The sequence below is a fragment of the Cephus cinctus genome, unplaced genomic scaffold, assembly GCF_000341935.2.
Source record: "Cephus cinctus unplaced genomic scaffold, Ccin1 Ccin1_scaffold0997, whole genome shotgun sequence".
Taxonomy (NCBI): Eukaryota; Metazoa; Arthropoda; class Insecta; order Hymenoptera; family Cephidae; genus Cephus; species Cephus cinctus.
This window is the reverse complement of record NW_014333542.1, coordinates 968930-986921: the sequence shown is the minus strand read 5'-3', so window position 1 is coordinate 986921 and position 17992 is coordinate 968930. Positions and strand designations below refer to the sequence as shown.

The following is a 17992-nucleotide window of genomic DNA, read 5'->3' as shown; positions in this document are numbered from 1 at the left end:
AGATATTAGGCTGGAGCGTCACTAGTCCGCCATTATGCGTGGGCTTTGGTACTCTTTGTATTCTTTATTTATTTCTTTTTTTTTTTCCGTCCGTCGTGTATTTAAGAACCACTTAAGACCCTAGTCCGCATCTACGTGTCACAGTTAACATTGTGAATAGTGAATACATAACCATATTACATTTTTCCGTTGCTACGTGCTTCATTCATCGCAACTGCGTGAGACTGTTGGATCATTAAAAAGTTTGGCTAGCACAGTGGAGCCATCTGTTGGCAGCGACGGTAACTCTCTTACGCGCAAAATCAAGTACAATTCTCATTTCAATGATTATATTAGCCAAACATACCTCCGAAACCTATTGTTATTAAAGACTCAATTTCTTTGCTTCGTCTGTTATTAATAATAAAATTAAAAAAAAAAAAAAAGAAAGGACAAGGTTTCAGGTATTCTTGCACGTGGATCATTTAAAGTCACAAAAGACACTCTGAGTTTCCTCAACTAGCGCACAAAGAGGCATCCGTCTCTCAGTTTACAAAAGTTTTAATTTTTTAAGAATAGTTAACAGTATTTTGTTTGTTACAGTATTTCATTAATAATACAATAAATTGCAATAATCGTAGTGCGTATAAACTAATAACAAAAGAGAATGGTTCCGAAAATTGAAACGTGGATCGTTTCCCGCCGAAAATATGAACAGGGAAAACTACTGACTCGTCTCCATCGATTCGGATCCGCTGTAAAGTCATTCAGGACTATTTATCATCGATTCTCACTTGTTCTCTCTCTCTCTCTCTCTCTCTCTCTCTCTCTCTCTCTATTTTATATTCCTATCGTTTCCGAACCGGAAGTGGCTCTTCCTCGTGTTCCATCCAGAATGCCTCAATTAACCTGACGCATTCTGATTTCAAGCGGGTCGCCTGCTTCTCCTCGAAGCAGATAATAATCGTTTCAAGTTTACAATAATAATTATATACATTATTACTCTTAGAATTAGAGGCTTTTCATAATCCTCGTTTTCAAAATATAATACAATTGCGTATCTTCCGCCGCATCTCTACTACAAGGTAAACGAAAGAGAGACCGACGAGACAGGACGTCCTGGTTATCCAGGTCGTGAGCTGGAGCAAAATAGCCTTCGTGACGCGTGTCCTTTATTTCTCATTTTCAATTCGTCTTCCAATTCCCACGACCATTTGAACTCGGACAATTTACTAATTCGAGCCGCGCCGTCGCCACGACGTAGAATCTCTCGTGATTCACGCAGCAGCGTCGACGGAGTCCTCTGGCCGTGACTCAGAGGCATTCGTCATGGCAAGGTGAATCGGAATACGTCTTTCTGGCTCAAGGAGCAAGCGGTGCTTTGACGAGTGACACCTTTCACCAGGTCCAGCATCCGCGGAACTGTCTCGTCGGGCTTTTTCTTTTTCTCCGACAAGGGGAAAATTTAAAAAAAGAAATAATGTACCAACTCTTCCCCGTCGCTCGCAACCGTTTCTGGGCATCGTGTCTCAATCAGGACCATTTTGGTACAACTTCCGGGCGCTTTCTATTTATCTCGAAGCGAATGACCTATCCTCTTCGAGACGACGGGGTACAATTTTATCTTATAACTTTTCAATTGGATAATCGTCAGCCCGCGTGGCGCTGTCATTTGGTAAAAATCCCTAAGTCTATCTTGGGCGTCGATCTCCAGTTTATTTCTTTCTTTCACGCAATGGCGATACATTCACTTAGTTAGACAGGATTACTTGTTATTTAATGTACTCTGATTCCTTGCTGGATACGTCTTTTCTTTTTCTTTTTGCTTTTTTTTTTATGTCTGCGCGAATAAATCGTTCCTCGGGGATTTACAATGTTTTTCCCGTTCTTCTGTGTTTCGTTACGTAACGCCTTATCGATCTACCTCCCTTCGTGGTTTTTAGTTCGTTAATTTATTAATTCAATTAATATTATACAAGTAGATTCGTCCGTCCACGATCCTCCCTAGTTTTCATCGACGGTTTCGAGTCTTTTAAAGATCCTCTACGATTCTTCTCTTGACTTTTTATTCTTTCTATTATGCGAACAACGTCGATCCTGGCACTGATTTCCGGTGGAACGTGAGCGCGTCTACCGGATGTCGGTCAAACTGTCGAAGAAGTCGTCGGTCACAACTGTGACTGGACTACTTTTTAGGTTGTGATAAGAAAAAAAAAAAAAAAAGAAACAAGAAAATTACACAGTGCCAAGATCGATGGGATTATTTCGCTTTTGATTAAACGACCCTAAAATGTTAAGACAGTGAAAGGACGCAAGAATAGAAAAAAAAGATCACATACAGAGACGCAACGTCGGTTGCCGAGAATCGTTGAGAATTCGCGTCGTGCTCTTCTGTCCCTAATTTTTCCCGTATCCCGAAATACAGTCGAAATGTTCAACAATTTTCTTTGTTTGTACACAAAATACCAACTTTTTCTGTGCTTGGAAAAATGCACATACTTGTTTTACGCGGCAATATAATAATATATATATATATATGTATTTATATATTTATAATAGTGTATTATTTGCATTAGGGCGTTCATACCTAAAATTAGTATTTATAATTGTTACCGCAATAAGTATCTACTCGCGTTAACGTGTAGCGTGGCGTGTGTTCTGTTTCTTTTTTATTTATTTATTTTCTTTAATTATTTCCCATACTCTTGTTATCCTTTCGTAATCTATGCGATATATACAGAAGATTTATTAATATGTTTCACAGTGTTATTCGCGTTCGTCAATGCGCCAGTAGACTTAGCCTCCATGATCGCGCGATGAGAACCGCCCTTAACCATTCGTCAAAACGGTGGATCATCCACATAGGGTGGTTTCGACTTGGTTCATAGGCTCGAAGGAGCTCACTACGAGTGAACGTACGTCAATCAAACCCCTCGACTATACGGTAGCCCGAGGTTCGGTTGCATCCTGGGGGGTGAAAGTTTTAAGCTGAAGGGTGTTTATCTGCGCGAAGAGAGTCGGACGCGCATGCGCACGACGCTAGTCGAACAATATTAATATTAAATCGTAACAACGGTACGTCTCCCTAAGTTTATTTCGTGCTCTATTTTCTATCCTTTCTCTCTCTCTCTCACTCTTTCTGTCTCACCCGACTAACCCTTAATTACATTAAATTATTCATTCGTTATTTCTCGTCGTCGTTAAAGTATACACTATTCTTCGTGAATCTCGGCACTGCGGGCTTACCGAGAACTCTCTAAGCTGCGCACTGGGGAAAGATTAATATCGAACTGTGGCGAAGGGTTGGTGAGACGAGAAAGTTTTTACCTACGAGACTTTCGTTTACACGATAGCGGACATCTTCAGTGGAGAGAAAGTACTTTCACCCCAAGGGACGGGCTACGATGGATTCTATATAAAAGACGGGCGCAACTAGATTGAGATTGATGGGGATGGAAATTTGGGGGGGGGGAGGAGGGGAGAAGCCAAATTGAGAATCGGACCGGCACTCGTTCCTCTCGTCATTTTCTCGGTCTCGAGGCGCACGGGTGAGTAATTTGTTTTTGGTTTCAAGCCCACAAAAAAGAAATTACGTATCTACCTCGGGAATGGACTTTCCTTTAGTTCGTTTGAAACAAATGTCTTTTCAAATTGAGTGTGTGGTTGTCTTTTTTTGAGTATCTTTGTCATCCTGGCTCCTGTCCCCTCCTTGCTTCTCTCTATACTCTTTAATCTCGCCTCCCGTTCCTTTTGTTTGTTTGTTCGTTCGTTCGTTCGCGAATTTGATTTCCTCTTTTCCTTTTTGTTTTCAACAGCAGCAATGGCGACCCGGATTGTCGAGCGATCGAGCGTCGTTTCTGAATTTCGTAATTTATTAAAACGCTCAACGTACAAAAACGTAATATTCGTCAGGTTAATTAAAATGAGCTCGATCGACGTGACTGCGACTGGTATAATTAAATTGAGATGAACTTCGATAATACGAATAATAATAATTGTAATAATAATAATAATAGAAATAATCGCAATCGCAATAATAATTCATAATTATAACAATAATTAATAACCGCTATTTGTATGTACTATATACTCGTGTACAAAGTATAATTGCACAATGCATTTATATAGTATAAATTTATTTATAATAATTGTAAGCGTTTGCAGTTCGAGATTGCTCCGTGAACGAGTGTTACCTGGCGACCTGGAGCTTCTTCAACATCGTCCTCGAGGACTGAATGTCGGTCGGTAATTGCCCCAGGAGAAAAATAAGGAAGAATAGATTTCAGTAAAGGAACGACACATAGGCCCGGTTATGTGAGGTCACAAGAATGGTTTCTACTGATAGGTCTCCGGGGAACTGTCACGAGATGTCAAGAGTCCACTGTGAGCCTGTAGAGTAATTATTAGAAGCAAGAGAACGAGCGGTAAAAATGCAAAAACAAGACGAAGGGGACAAGAGTAAAAGATAGAAATAGAAATAAAAAGTAATAACGTGCCGGGTAACAAACGCGAGAGCTAATCCGACGGCAAACTGGTGTTTTACGTGCATAAGGATCCAACCAAGAAGATTGGCCCTTAATCTGTGAGTGGTCCGCCGATCCCGATTAGGCAGGCCACCCTATCACAATCATCGTCGACGCCGTGGACGCCTTTGCTAACGTTGACGTCGACGTCACCAACGCCAAGAGCGTCGTTATCATCGTACACGATCGGTCATACGTAATGTAACGATACTGATTCACCTGGTCCGCGTACGACCACCGCACTGCACCTGCACCTAAACCTGCACCACACTCTAACACCTCTGCACATTGCAATTGTCATGGCCTATGGAACCTGAAAAAGAAGAAAGTTTTTTCTTATTAATTTTAATCCTATACGAAATTTTTTAAATTGTATTAAATTCCTCCAAAAAAAAAAAAAATACCTAGTGAGGTGTCGGCTGTCCTCGTGAACGGCCATCTCCGAGCTCTTGAACTCGTTCAGTTCCTTGCGAATGGCGGCCTTGTCCTTCGGTGTGAGTCGTGTCCAGGGTTTGTCGGTTCTCCTGTCGTAGTCGTGAGCTTGCGTAACCTCAATGTAGTCATTAAACCTGATGATCTGAAGTAGAGATAGAGAGGCATTAGAGAAATAGTTAGGTGTACAGTTTATAAAAGGATTTTGCACTGAGGTAATCCTCTTGGAGACTTGTTCTTTTTCTATTTTTTATTTCTCTTTTATTTTCTGGGTTTGGATCAACTTGCCTTCTTTTCTTTGAGCTCCTCCACGGTTGGACGAAAGCTGAGCTTTCGCAAGAGGTACCGTTTCTTTTCTTCCTTCTGCTTCTTTTCCTCGGCTGGACTTTGCTCTAGAAAGGGAAGCACTCTCTTTAGTGGAATATCTTGCCTTTGAAGAAGGATTCCCAAAAAGTATCCTTGGTCTCGTTACTTCCTTAGCGTTTCCTTACGTTCTATGAATTCGTTTTACGAAACGAGCAAAGAAACTCTATTAACGATATTATATGTTCTATCAAATTCTCTTACTTTTCAATATATTCCTCTCTTCAAGCTCTTCTTGAGTCGGCCGCATACTGAGCCGCCTAAAATATAAAGAAGACTCGTATGACTTGTCACGTTTCTGTATACCGCACGAGACTTCCGGTCTCTATTTATGACATCAAAGTGAACCACGTGGTATGCAATTCCACCTGATTAAAACAACACGTGATTCACTCTTGAAGCATCTTCTAATTTGCATCGTGGAATTAATCTTAATCCAGACCAGATTTGCCATACCTGGACCAACTTCTAGAGTCAATATACATGAAACTGCTGTTACAATGCACTCTCACCTGATGAGCCTTGCACCAATGGCTTCCTTGGTTTCCTGCCTCTCATTGTCGGACTGAAGTTGAAGAATGTTCCTATTGATGAGCTCCTGCCTATCGGGTCTCAAAGCCAGTTTCAAAGACAACGACTCCTTGCGTGCTATCTTGGCAGCTAGTCGATCTGCAAACAAGAAATACCGAATCAGTCGAAGAAACGATACAGCAGGAATCTCTGGGTCGTTCCGAGGGTTCTTTTTACTTTCAACAATGGAGGACCAAACGAGGCTGCGCTCCAACAGTGTAAATCTTCTCGTCGACTCGGTCGTCGCTTGGACAATCGACAGAGTCGACGCCGTCCATATTGACAGCATTTTATTTAACCAACAAACACACAGGTCATTCGATACAATATTTTTAAGTCAAAACCACGTGCAACACGAAGCACAACCACTTATGGTCTTTTATCCAATCCGGAAACCACATAATCGGGGAGGACTGATTCTAGGGCGATTTTTTAATTTCGGAATCGAAGCAGGAAGTTCGACGTGGCACACAGGAGTAAGACAACAGCCAGGAACGCACTAAGCTTGCCAGCTATCTTTGGATATTAATATAAAGTTGGACGCGCATATATATATATATATACGTGGAACAGCGAATCCGCGCCCAGAATATAATTAGTTGTCCGTGAAGGTTGATTTCGGTATTGTGCAACGAGTTTCTTGAAACTAGGTGGGGATTCATTCAAGGTAACAGTGAAACAATACGTCATCGGGCTAGTATTCGATTTCTATAATTTTCATTCTAATAATTCATTACTCACTCTCTTCGTCGTCGTCATCCCTGTAGAGGACCTGCCCGTCGCCCTGATCTCCATCGGAATCCTCCCGTATGACGTAGGGCCTTGCATTCTCCTTGTTCTCAAGAGTGCAAGGCAGAGCCAATCCAAATCTTACCGGTCGACTACTGTAATGTTAATGGGGAATATGAATTATGGGATGCTGCGCCACTGCTGGTTGATACTGACGCGAACCAATGTTCTATTCTACGTTTGACAAAAGGAATCAAAAATGTGCTTCCATACGCGATTCACGAAAAAGATGGAAAATTCAGATGAGACAATACACCCTTCTCTTCTCTACTCGTGAATGAGACAATGAGATAACGAGATTCTGCGGATGAGCATTGAGATAATGGGAAGAAATGAGTTTTAGGCGAGTATGAGAATCCCTGTTATTTTCTCGTGCTTAAAATTTACTTACATTGACAGATTGATTGACAAGACAGAGAAACAGAGAGGTAGACTAGTTGGTTCTTTTTGTCTTTTTTGTCTTTTTTTTTTGTCTTTTTGCAAATACACTTCATGCTACGAATTCGAAGATTTAGAACAGTTTGGTTCCCGCGATCAACCCGTTAGACAAACTTGGCACGGGCATGCTTAATTAATTAGTTTTTCCCAATTACCATATTTTAATCCTAGGCCTCAATGGCGGCCTTCTGTTAAGCATAAGAAAAATACGTTTCTCTCTTTACTGGTGATTGACAATGTCATGACGTATGTGCGAAGTGACACCTACTCACATAATTCCTAATGGTCTGTCGTTCTCATCTCTATGAAATTTCGTGAGTCAATGAACTTTGATTTTACAAAAAAACAGTGTACATAAATGCACAAGACACGACAGCTGCATTTCACAAGACTCACAGAACGACATTCCCTTATAATAAATTAGCCAAACGTTCTCCGGAGGGAGAAAGGTACTTCATTTGATCTTTTCTTATTTGCAAATTTCAAATAGTCTTCCTCTCAAATACCATTTTCGCACGTTCTACTCGAATTCTTTGTGCTGCCAGTGACAAAGAGTTAGAGAGACGAGCATCGACGCGCACCTAGTGCACCTTTAAATTTACAAGCTCACAGCCGGAAACTGTTAGGGTGTCATTGCGTTCAGCAAGAGGAATCCTTTGACCTGACTGAATGGTAGATGCATTTAGGACAAGGGCTCTAGATTTTTATTTCATTTATATCCAGGCACTCAGGCTGTATCGAGCATTCCGGTCTCTGGAGTATGTATTAAATCCGGTCTGCGAGGAGAGAGAGCTCATCTGGGAGGTTTAAGTGCTTGAGGATGTCAGATCAGATGAGTGCAAGATGAATGGGATCATCTGGAGAACGCTTTCGCTAATCGGTCCATTCTGAGGAATTCAGCAGCAAGAAGACTCACTTGAAAGAGGCATGCAATTCCTGACGCAGGGTCAGTGGTCTGTTTTCCTGGGTTGGTGTATTCTGGGGCGTCCCTGGTCCACTGCCCGGACCCTTCTTCTTCAGGGCACTCTTCAGCGGCATCGCATGGAACTTTGGCTCCTTTGCTGGAATCTCTTCCACCCTGGACGTATCGATTGCTGGATCAGGATGAGACACCCTGAAGACGTATCGATCGTCCTCCTCTTCCTCGTCCACGTCGATGTCCTCCTGATCTGTGATTTACCAAAAGTTTAATGAACTCTGACCATCTACACGTAATGTTGTTATTTCTTTTTTTTCAGATTTATTAGTGGTACCTTCGTAATCGTAGTCTGATAAATCAAGAGGAACTGCGTTATGGACTCCACTTCCGGTTCCTTGCTGTTGCTGTCTAGCCAGCAGAGTAGGACTTGGCGAACTGAACATAGGCGGTGGCGGAATCGGGCCGATCTCACTTAATGGAATCGGCGGTTCTGGGAGTTCCGACAGCGTTAGTGTGTTTTGCATGGGCAATTGTAAATACTGCTGTTGTTGTTGTTGTTGCTGCTGCTGCTGCTGCTGATGCTGCTGCTGTTGCGAGGGTGTCGTCGTGCCCTGATGACCACCCTCGGGCACTGAAACGCAAGGAACCTCATCAGAGAATGGATTCGATTTAACGTTAATTATCCCACGTAGGATAACGAACAAACAAGCGACAGGCAAACAGATCGGCGTATCGATTACATGCTCGTTAATGAGATACAGACTGAAATTTGATTTGCTATCAACTATTCATCTATTAACATTTCGCTACCTAGTTCCACTATTGACTTCATTGATTTCAATTAGGATTTCAATGTAAACGCCGACTCGAATTTCTCTACAGGAAAAGTAATAAATTCGTTAATTTAAATGACTATCTTGAGCACCTGAATTTCAGTATCTAACAGCAAACCCGGATTCTAAGTATTTCTGGTTACAAACTCTAATTCACTTGGAGCTACGTGAAAGTTGGTAGTTATTGAGTTTACAAAGTTATGCCAAACCAACAGTCTCCTTGAGGATACTTTAATTAATTATGAAATAGATGTAGCAAGAGATAGGTTACACAAAGTTTAGATACGCCGCATGAATTGGATAAGAATTTTAAATATTTTTCTAAGGCATCCATTTTCAGTGAAGGAAAAAAATTACAAAAATATGGCTTTGCGACACCCAAGGGCAGGGTGCAGAGATAACAGGAAGGATTTTTCAAGGGAAAAATATAGAATCCAAGGATTCAGTTGAAAGGGTACAGGGTCCAAAATGTCCCGAGGACATGGGGGGAACCTCACTGGATGTTCCCGCTCCTTCCGGTAGCCGAGACGATATTCCGCAGCGCATAGTAAAACCCCTATGGATGCGAGACAGATTGCATTTTTAATTAGCCATCTTTCATTTTCCAACCCTTTCGTACAGCCTCCGGGCTTTCGTATCAAGTAATCACAACGTGGCTCTTTTTGAATTTACCGCCCTTCGCCACCCCGGACCAAGGCCTCTCGTGCATCCCACGTCTGTTTCCGACAGAACACGCGTTGTGATAACCTCGTTGGAATTATTAATCGAACACTGAATATCTACCGCTCCATGGAAGGCAACGTTGCCAAAAAAAAGTGAGGTAGCAAAAAAAAAAAAAAAAAAAAAAAAAAAAAAAAAAAAAAAATAATTTGTGCAAAGCCACGATGCCGTGATACGCGTAAGCCAATTTGCAATGGCGCAGGCGCAATGCTCTCTGGAGGCAGTACTCACTGCCACCGGGATGTCGATTTTGTCTCGGCGGTGACTGATGGGACATACAGTGCTCACTGTGGTAGCAGAGTAACCTCCTGGTGATTTTTCCAGGAGCTCCGAGGGTGCTCGGCCTGTTTGGCTTCTGCTGCTCACCCGACGTGGGTGCGCTGGATACGGGAACAGCTCCAGGAACAGCTGATCCCGGATTGGGAAGTTCCCCGCTCGGCGATACCGCGCCATTTGCACTCTGTTCAGTCTTTTCCTTCTTCGGCTCTGTAAGAGAAAGCAAACCAGGTATAAGAACGAAATAGAAACTTCAATTATACATATTGCGAAGAAGTAACCGAGCAACCCGCAAACAAGTGGATGGAGGGAAGGAGCAATCGGCTAAAAAGCACAGAAAGCCAGAGCTTGCATCACTTTTTAGTCTGGGCTTTTGTTTTATTATAAATTCTACGTTTCCTCACGATATTATCTCGCCTTAACATCCGACTATGAGACTGGCATCTCTCTCTCTTGTTCTCGAGTGAGAGAGAGCAAGAGATCGGTTCAATGAAAATCTATTTTTAGGGTTAGGATGGTATTAGCATACGCGTATAGTACTATACTTTTACGTATGCCGGAGTAAATGTTTATTGCAGTGGTGTGAACGTGGCTTTCATTCAAAATGGTTTATTCTTTATTTATTTTTTTTTCCCACCGGATATGTTTGAGGGGGTACGCGATGAATTACGTTAATCAAGGTCGTTTAACGAACTTTGGTTAATTAAGAGACAGTTCATTGGCTTCTCGTAGCAGCAGTTGACGCGCGGAACATTAATTAAGAAAAAGTTGGAAGACGATCAAGTGCGCAACTGAATTCTACGTCTCGTCTAGACGCCGCAGCCCAGGCGATGACGCACCCCTGGGACCCGATGCTCGAGAAGACTAATTGTAAGATTCAGGCTGGAGACGCAGAGCTGAATTTGACTATGGAGAAGATGGGCAACTGCTGGATCTGAATTGATCCTTTGGATAAAATCCTGAATCCTGGTACTGGGCAACCGTGAAGTTGGACAAATCCTTGAATTCCTGGCATGACGAATCCTCGTAATTTGGACGAGCTCCAATGAAGTTCCACCAATCGTGACGCGCCGCTGCGTGACTTTTTGGCTTCTGAGGTTGGGAGCACTTTGAAAAATTCTCGAAAAGGATTCGATCACGTCCACTCGGAGCTTCGGACCTACGCGCGGCTCGCGAAAGCGGAAATTGATTTTGACTAACGTCACAAACTTCGGATCGATTTAGAGAAATGGAAAAAAAAAGGTTCTCTTTAAAGCGACCTGGTAGATCTTTACACCGAAGAGACACGATAATAGGGAAATAATAATAGGGGACGAAAGTGCTTCTGGAGTTTGTAGTCAGGAACGAAGATGTTGGTAAATGGCAAAATATACTAAGGAAATAAAGAAAAGTGGCGGAGAGGGATTATAAAGTCTACAAAGAAAAAATAACATAAGGCTCGATCGAGTATCAATTAATTTCGACATAACGACGAAATGTGGTTGATCGAGTTAAAAAAATATTTTCCAAAGGATGAATTTTTCATTGTTCCCTGAGAAAGTGGCCAATTTTTATGAAAATTTACAAAGTAGCCACTTTTATGTTGATTTCAACTGAATGTAGAAAAATTAGGATACGAGACGAAAGAAAAGGTCGATAATGGCAATCGGAAGGGTTGAGAAAGACGAAAGGTCGAAATAAAAAAAAAAAAAAAAAAAAAAAAAAAAAAAAAAAAAAAAAAAAAAAAAAAAAAATAAAATAAATAATATCTCCATGGGGGAAAATAAAGGCGGATCACTGCGCGTCACTAAACTTGCCTCGCCACTTCAGATAAACGATGAGACCCATTTTCGTATCGATAAATAAATAAGTGCGCGTCGCGACGTCTTCGCCGCTGCTGTCGTTCGATAGCGTCGCCGACGCTCGACTGCCAGAAAGTCCGAAGCTGAGCGTCGTCTAAAATAAGAAGCTTGCGAAGAGCTTTGATGAAAAAGGCTGTTACACCATACGCGCAAGCACGCGAACACGCAATGGCGTTATGTGGGAGAGAAAAAGAGATAGAGGGAGGATGCTTCTCTTTCTGGGAGACGAGGAGGTCCGAACTGAAGAAGAAGCAATAGGCAGAAGAGCAAAAAGCGTCTCGTCGCGAAATTTCATTCTTTTTGTCTCGTCCTGAAAGATTCGACTCGAATCCTTAAAGGTTAGAAAAAAAAAAAAAAAATCTAATCAAGAATGAAGGCAGGGGGGGGGGGTGAATTTCTTGAAACCCCAAGAGATCCTACCAACGGGGTGATTCACGGCTGAATGTTTTTTTTTTCTTTTATTATTTCTCTTACGTAATCTTCTTTTGGAAATTCTGTCACCTGAGAATGAATCAAGCGGTATGACGAATTCCGTGAAGGTAAAATATTATGTGGTTTAAATATAAATATATGCCCTGGGGTGACAGTAAAGTAACACACACGTTTGCGTGTGTATACGTGATCTTGAATCTTCTGAGAATTCTGAGATTGCCGACCTCTGGATGCTGCGCGGGATGCAACGACGCGAGTCAAGAGCGTGCCAAGAAACACGGGCAATCCGCGAGGTAGCGATGAGAGTGCAGCGGGTATGCAGGAATGAAATTGGCGACATTTTCCAAAATTCCCGGATTAGTCATTGCGTGTACAAACAGCCGGGAGTCTCGATAGAATTTGAGGTTAGTTTGTCTATGAATAGAATGGGCTGCCCTTGATGGGTTAGCAGCTCGTTACGAGGATTCGGACTGGTGGAGGAAGATGCGAGGCGATTCGTAACTTACGTCACGTTACGCGCTTTGGGAATTACGTCGACGAAAGCGTCGACGAGTTTACGATTGAAAACAGGTACGAAATTGATCGATAGGGTGATCGAGTAATTGGGACTGATAAAGAGCTTCCGGTCGAATGGACGTTTGGGGGAAAGAGAAAAAAAATTGCAGATTCTCGGGCAGACATTTTAGGAGGAAATAATTTGAGACGGAGAAATAAATTTATTTCACGGGGATAACGTGGGATCGCGGAGCTTTTGTGAAATTTCAAGGAATCCTCGAAAGCACGAAAAGCGCAACGAAGCACGTGGCGCCTTGTTATTTATAGTCCCAGTTTGGCCAGCCTACGTGACGTCACTCGTGACAATACCCTTTAACGCAACATCTGACTCCTTGGACTTATTTCATGAATTACGAGATGTGCCACTTTCCGTCCTCTACTTGCGGCACCTTTTCGCAGCCTCCTGGAATTCGGCCGAACCGCTTCGCGTTTTATGGCAGCGACGGAATTTCGCCTTTGAGATACGTTAGATGCGCATTGCGGCTTTGGCCCGGATATTTGGCAACAGTGAGGTAAAGATTTTTTTTTTCGTACTCGTGGAATTCCTTTAAAGGTATATAAAATGATGCATTTGTGTTTTACCTCGATAATACAAATTCACCGTTTCATCTCTTGTGCAGTATTATATTCCGCTGTGTTATTTTAGCATTTTAACGATACGAGAGGATACTTTGCCCATTGTTGCTTTACGCGGGAATTTTCGAGGGGTATGATTTTTTTGAAAAAAATGTAAACGAAAATGGCGAACGACCGGAAGATGGAGAAGCATAAATATCATTGAAAAGAATAATGGCAGCTGAGTGCGACTCCTCGAGAACGAGTGGATGAGCATTAAGGTTTTTCTGTTTTCCCAGATGAACAATTGGACCCCCTCGAGCGAGAGAGAAAGAGAGAAACAGAGAAAGAGAGAAAGAGGGAAAAGGAGAGAGGGCTCGAAGCCCGTTTTGCGAATGCAAATATCGCTGATGCAAGGCATGCAATAGAGGTCCAAAGGAGAAATGGATGCTGGGATATAGGGGTAGGTCCAGGAACGAGTATTGTTTACTGACAGCCAAAGGGGTTCCAGTTTTGGAGAGTACTTTCAGTCGGATGCACAATGCAACTGCACTTCGATTACGACCCCCTTGCAGTTGCAGTTGCAAACGTATTTAAAAGTTGCATCTACCAGCCTCCCACTGGCTATTCAAATGCACGATGTCTCTTTTGATTATTAATTCCACCTGTGCCTGTTATTGAATTTCTTTTCCGTAAAAACGTAGCAGAAACTATATTTTCAAAAATTTTCTTCTCCCGGATGTTCAATTAAATTTTGGTATAATTCCGATATTCAAAAAATACCATCATACCGGTACGTGTAAAATACGGCATACCGGCTCGTCCAAGTCGCCTAAGGGAAATACATGGTTTTAAGGGAAACAAAGAGAAAGAAGAATTGACGTCGGTGAGAATGGTGGCGTAGAAAATTGAGTTGGTCAAATATTGCTCGAGACGAAGTAGCGAGAACGCTGGATAAGCAAGGTACGAGACAGGAGGGACGCCCGCGGCGCTGGGCGTCGCGACGACAGCATTCCGAGCAAGTTGCTCGGGGGCCCTCAGTCTCCTGTAGTTTCAGTCATTATCACGGCGTCTTGACGCAAGCCCCTACTTGCTAAACTTGGGTTTTGTTCACTGTCAGATGATGGGACTACCCGGGGATGAAAATGGGGGTGAAAATGGGGGTGAAAATGGGGATGGCAATGACGTTAAGGGTGCGAGGTTGCGGTCTTTGAACAGTGACGCGGCGGGGTCAGGGAGGTCAGAGACTCGTAATTGGCTACACTGGTAGCACGGAGCCTCTGGTGTGGGCGGATCGATTTTCAGTTAAGGGTTGTTGTGTCTAAGGGTAGTAAATGAACACACAGAGAGGAGAGAACCGAACTCATGATCCGTCGTACTATTTTCAAAAGCTGATTTCCCGTTACTAGTTGGAAAAAGTATCAGACGATTTTTGAAAATCATGCTAAGGGTAGCAAGTGAATCAGGGGTGCGTGAGGGATTCTCGTGCCTCCGAATCGGCATTTTAATCCGCTTCGACTTTATACTTTTTTCCTCTTCGTTCTCCCTCTGGGCTGGTTTAAATAATCATACATTTTTTCCCCTCGTTTCGTTACAACCCTTATTCTCACCTCGGCCAGCCAGCCCGAGAGGGTTGAAGCAAGGGTAGCTTTTCCATTGATTATGAATAACCGTATCCTTCTGTCACGCCATTACATTACTCCCAGCACAATTTCCGTTCAACTCGGAGTTACCTGTCCTTTGTTAGTGGGTACGGTGCTATCGTCAACCCTTATGCGAAACCACCCTTATACAGCGACAGAGGCACGAAGGTCGCGATTCCGTTCTTCGTCTGACGGGAAATAATGAGAATATAAAAGAAGGGACCCCACAATACGTATAAAGGTCTATAGTCGGCGAGTTGACTTTTCATCCCTTATAAAAATGGAGAAGATTCTTTTTAACCTCTTTCGCCGCTGTCTTTTGTAATTTAGATAAGTCAAGGGTTTTGCTCGGGTACGATTAACGAATTAAGGATCCTCTTCCAGAGACCGAGTTAAGGGTGCACCCTTGGGCTAAACCAATTTTATTTTCGGGTATTGGCGCGAGGCGAAGGGGAGTCGAACTCCAACGTAAAGGGTGAAAAATTCGGTGAAGTCAAAAGGTCGAACTTCGATTTCTATAAAGCAAAGGTGAAGTTCCTGTTTGCACAGGGTCGGGGATTCGATCCGAGAGTTTCCACGCTGCGGCCTTTACTACCCTTGTCAAGTTTTACCAATCGGGAGCTTCGAATAATTAGCCCTCTGTCTTACCCGCTGTTACGGGAAGTCGTTCGAGGGTTTCGGTGATAAGGGTTGTTTTGGGCGGTAGCAAAAGACTGTTAAATTTAATAGCGACTCGAATATACCGATACAGAGGGTAGTATCCGGTAACGGGAGATTCACCAATAATTTAATTGTCACCGAGTGCCCGTCGGCTAATCAACGATTTCTCATTACATTGCAGCGTCGATAACATTATCAATTGGAATCCAGGGAGTTCATAATTTTACGAAAATTCGAGCTTCTCGTTTGGCGTCGCTTCGTCGTGCTCGAAACCACCCTCGCTTACGCCCTTTGTAGAAATCGGAAAAATAAAAATGGGTCCTTCGTATTTTGTAACGAAAATTTTTTTTTTTCGTCTTTTGGAAGCATCTGTAGAAAAGGCATAGGCCAAATTAATTGTCAAGGATCCGACCCCTATTTAACTGGGAAGATAAGGGACCTCGACCGATTCCTTTTTAAGGGATGAAAAATAAGCTCGGGGCTCTGGAAGGCCGATAAAATCCTCCCCCATTCGGGATTGCTAAAGGACGTCCGCGACCTTATCTCAGGAGCAGCCTTAAATAGTACAAGGGGTTGGCGTCTATTGGCAAGGAGGGTAGAACAATTTTCGAATTCCACAGGAAAGCGTCTTTCATTCTAGTTCCGGGGATAGTTAAAGCTTTTACTGGAAACGTGGGTGGAAGGTGGGACACAGCAGCTGCAGCTGCGACGTGCAGAAAAGAGCTAATGCTGTCTTGGAATAAGGGGTGGTGGAGAAAGGGGACGAAACGAGATGCACGAGAACGTGACCGAATGGAATCGATACTCGGAAATGAAATTACGTAAATTGAGAGAAAATTGAAGCCCGGGTAAATAAAGGGTTGGAGAGTGGTCAGTGCCTGATAAAAAGGAATTCAAATAAAGTACCTATCTCTATCGTGCACGTAACCATAATAGGAGATTCGAAAATTTTAAATACCAGCACTTCCCCGATCCATCGATCAACGTGGCGACTGGCCAATAATCATTGGATAACTTTATTCAATTCCGAATACGTAGGGGTTGGCAAATGTTGTTTGATCAAAATGATAATTAATTTACATATCAGATTGGCTTGCGTATTTTAAATCATAGCGAGTAAAGAGTAATATTTAAATATTTCATAAAGCTCAATTTATTAATCATGATTCATAGAGAGATCTAATAATCCAGAATTTATTTTTTTTTTCTCTCTCTCACATATTCCCATATGTCACGTGAATTATAAATACTTGCTTAAATGACAGTGTAATCGGCCTGTTGAATATTCAGGCTTTAATCGCGAGGCACAGCGCATTGTCTCAGTTGTAGCTATGGGCGCAGTAGTATTCAAGGAATTGTCACATTGTTTTCAAAAATGGCTGAGCACTTTAGAGTGAGGCAAATAAGTATGGGGAGTAGATATAGATATACATATGACATTGAAAAATGATAATCGCGTGCAGAGACAAAATCGAGTAAAATATTCGTGGAACGTTGAAAATTTTAGATTGTCTATTTTTTATAAATAAATTAGTAAACCACGTGGCCGATGGGTAATATTTATCGCAGTATTTTTTAAGCGGAAAGAGTAGAAGGGGTTGGGTTCCTACTTTCGTTGAGTGGAATCGAAATAGTGGAACGTGCGATATAAATTCGCACGAACCTCCCGCGACGCTATAGCGTCGCGACGCCGTATGACGCATGGATGAAACATTCGCTCGTTTTTCTTGTCATAGGAATCTGTAAATCTTTCATTGGTCTTCGTGCCTCCGTCTCTTGTTATCTTTGGAATTTGGATACACGGGCAAATTGGGACATTTATATTGGGAACGAGTTCAAAGCGTCGCGACGTCCATGGGCGCTTTCGCTAATCGCTTGATACCGACGCCCAGTGGATTTTCCGTTAGGACCAATCGGAAAGAATAAGTAAGAGCTTTCGAGCGGAGGACGTAATAGACGCTGTAAGGGTGCAGAGTGACGGCCACTTGAGGGATGAACTTGAACCCGAGCGTCGTGTCGTTGACCCGCGTCGGGACGCTCCGAGGGAATCACCCCACGTAAGTTCTTGCTTATTCGCGAGGTCGGTAACATTTCGTAATTCGCTTTTACAAATAAAAAGATGTTTCGACTCTTAAACTGCTTGCTCCCTTTGTTCAAATTGAAATTCATTACCTTCGTATAGTTTTAATAATTTCTCCAATTTTCTTTTTCCCTCTATTTACCGAAATTACAAAAAACCCGATGCTTTCGCTCAAAACGAAAATAGCAATTACGCGCGAACGGAAGCAATTCGAAGCAACGAAGATTCTCGGATGTTCTCGCATTTTCTCAGATGGATATTTCACTCAAGACAATCTCATCTCTAAAGCTTACACACAAGGTATTCGAAAAATTTCATTAATTCCCCAGCCTCCTAAATTCTATTAAAAAAAAAAAAAAAAAAAAAAAAAAAAAAAAAAAAAAA

The 17992-nt window shown here is 42.4% G+C and overlaps 1 protein-coding gene across 7 annotated transcripts in view; it reads right to left on the bottom strand.

Moving 5' to 3' along the window:
• Positions 1-493: 493 nt before the first annotated feature.
• LOC107271579 (phosphatase and actin regulator 2) overlaps positions 494-17992 on the bottom strand; it is a 113676-nt gene continuing 96177 nt past the window's right edge. For 3 of the 7 annotated variants that reach the window (XM_025088812.1, XM_025088817.1, XM_025088816.1), the window contains 10 exons: positions 9798-10052; positions 8348-8644; positions 8011-8263; positions 7250-7282; positions 6609-6751; positions 5810-5966; positions 5502-5557; positions 5223-5326; positions 4907-5079; positions 494-4815 (listed from right to left, as the gene is read on the bottom strand). In XM_025088812.1, the coding sequence (XP_024944580.1) occupies positions 4800-4815; positions 4907-5079; positions 5223-5326; positions 5502-5557; positions 5810-5966; positions 6609-6751; positions 7250-7282; positions 8011-8263; positions 8348-8644; positions 9798-10052 (1487 nt within the window). In that variant the 3' untranslated portion in view covers positions 494-4799. The remainder of the gene's footprint in view (positions 4816-4906; positions 5080-5222; positions 5327-5501; positions 5558-5809; positions 5967-6608; positions 6752-7249; positions 7283-8010; positions 8264-8347; positions 8645-9797; positions 10053-17992) is intronic. The other 4 variants (XM_025088814.1, XM_025088815.1, XM_025088813.1 and 1 more) reach the window with 4 other exon arrangements.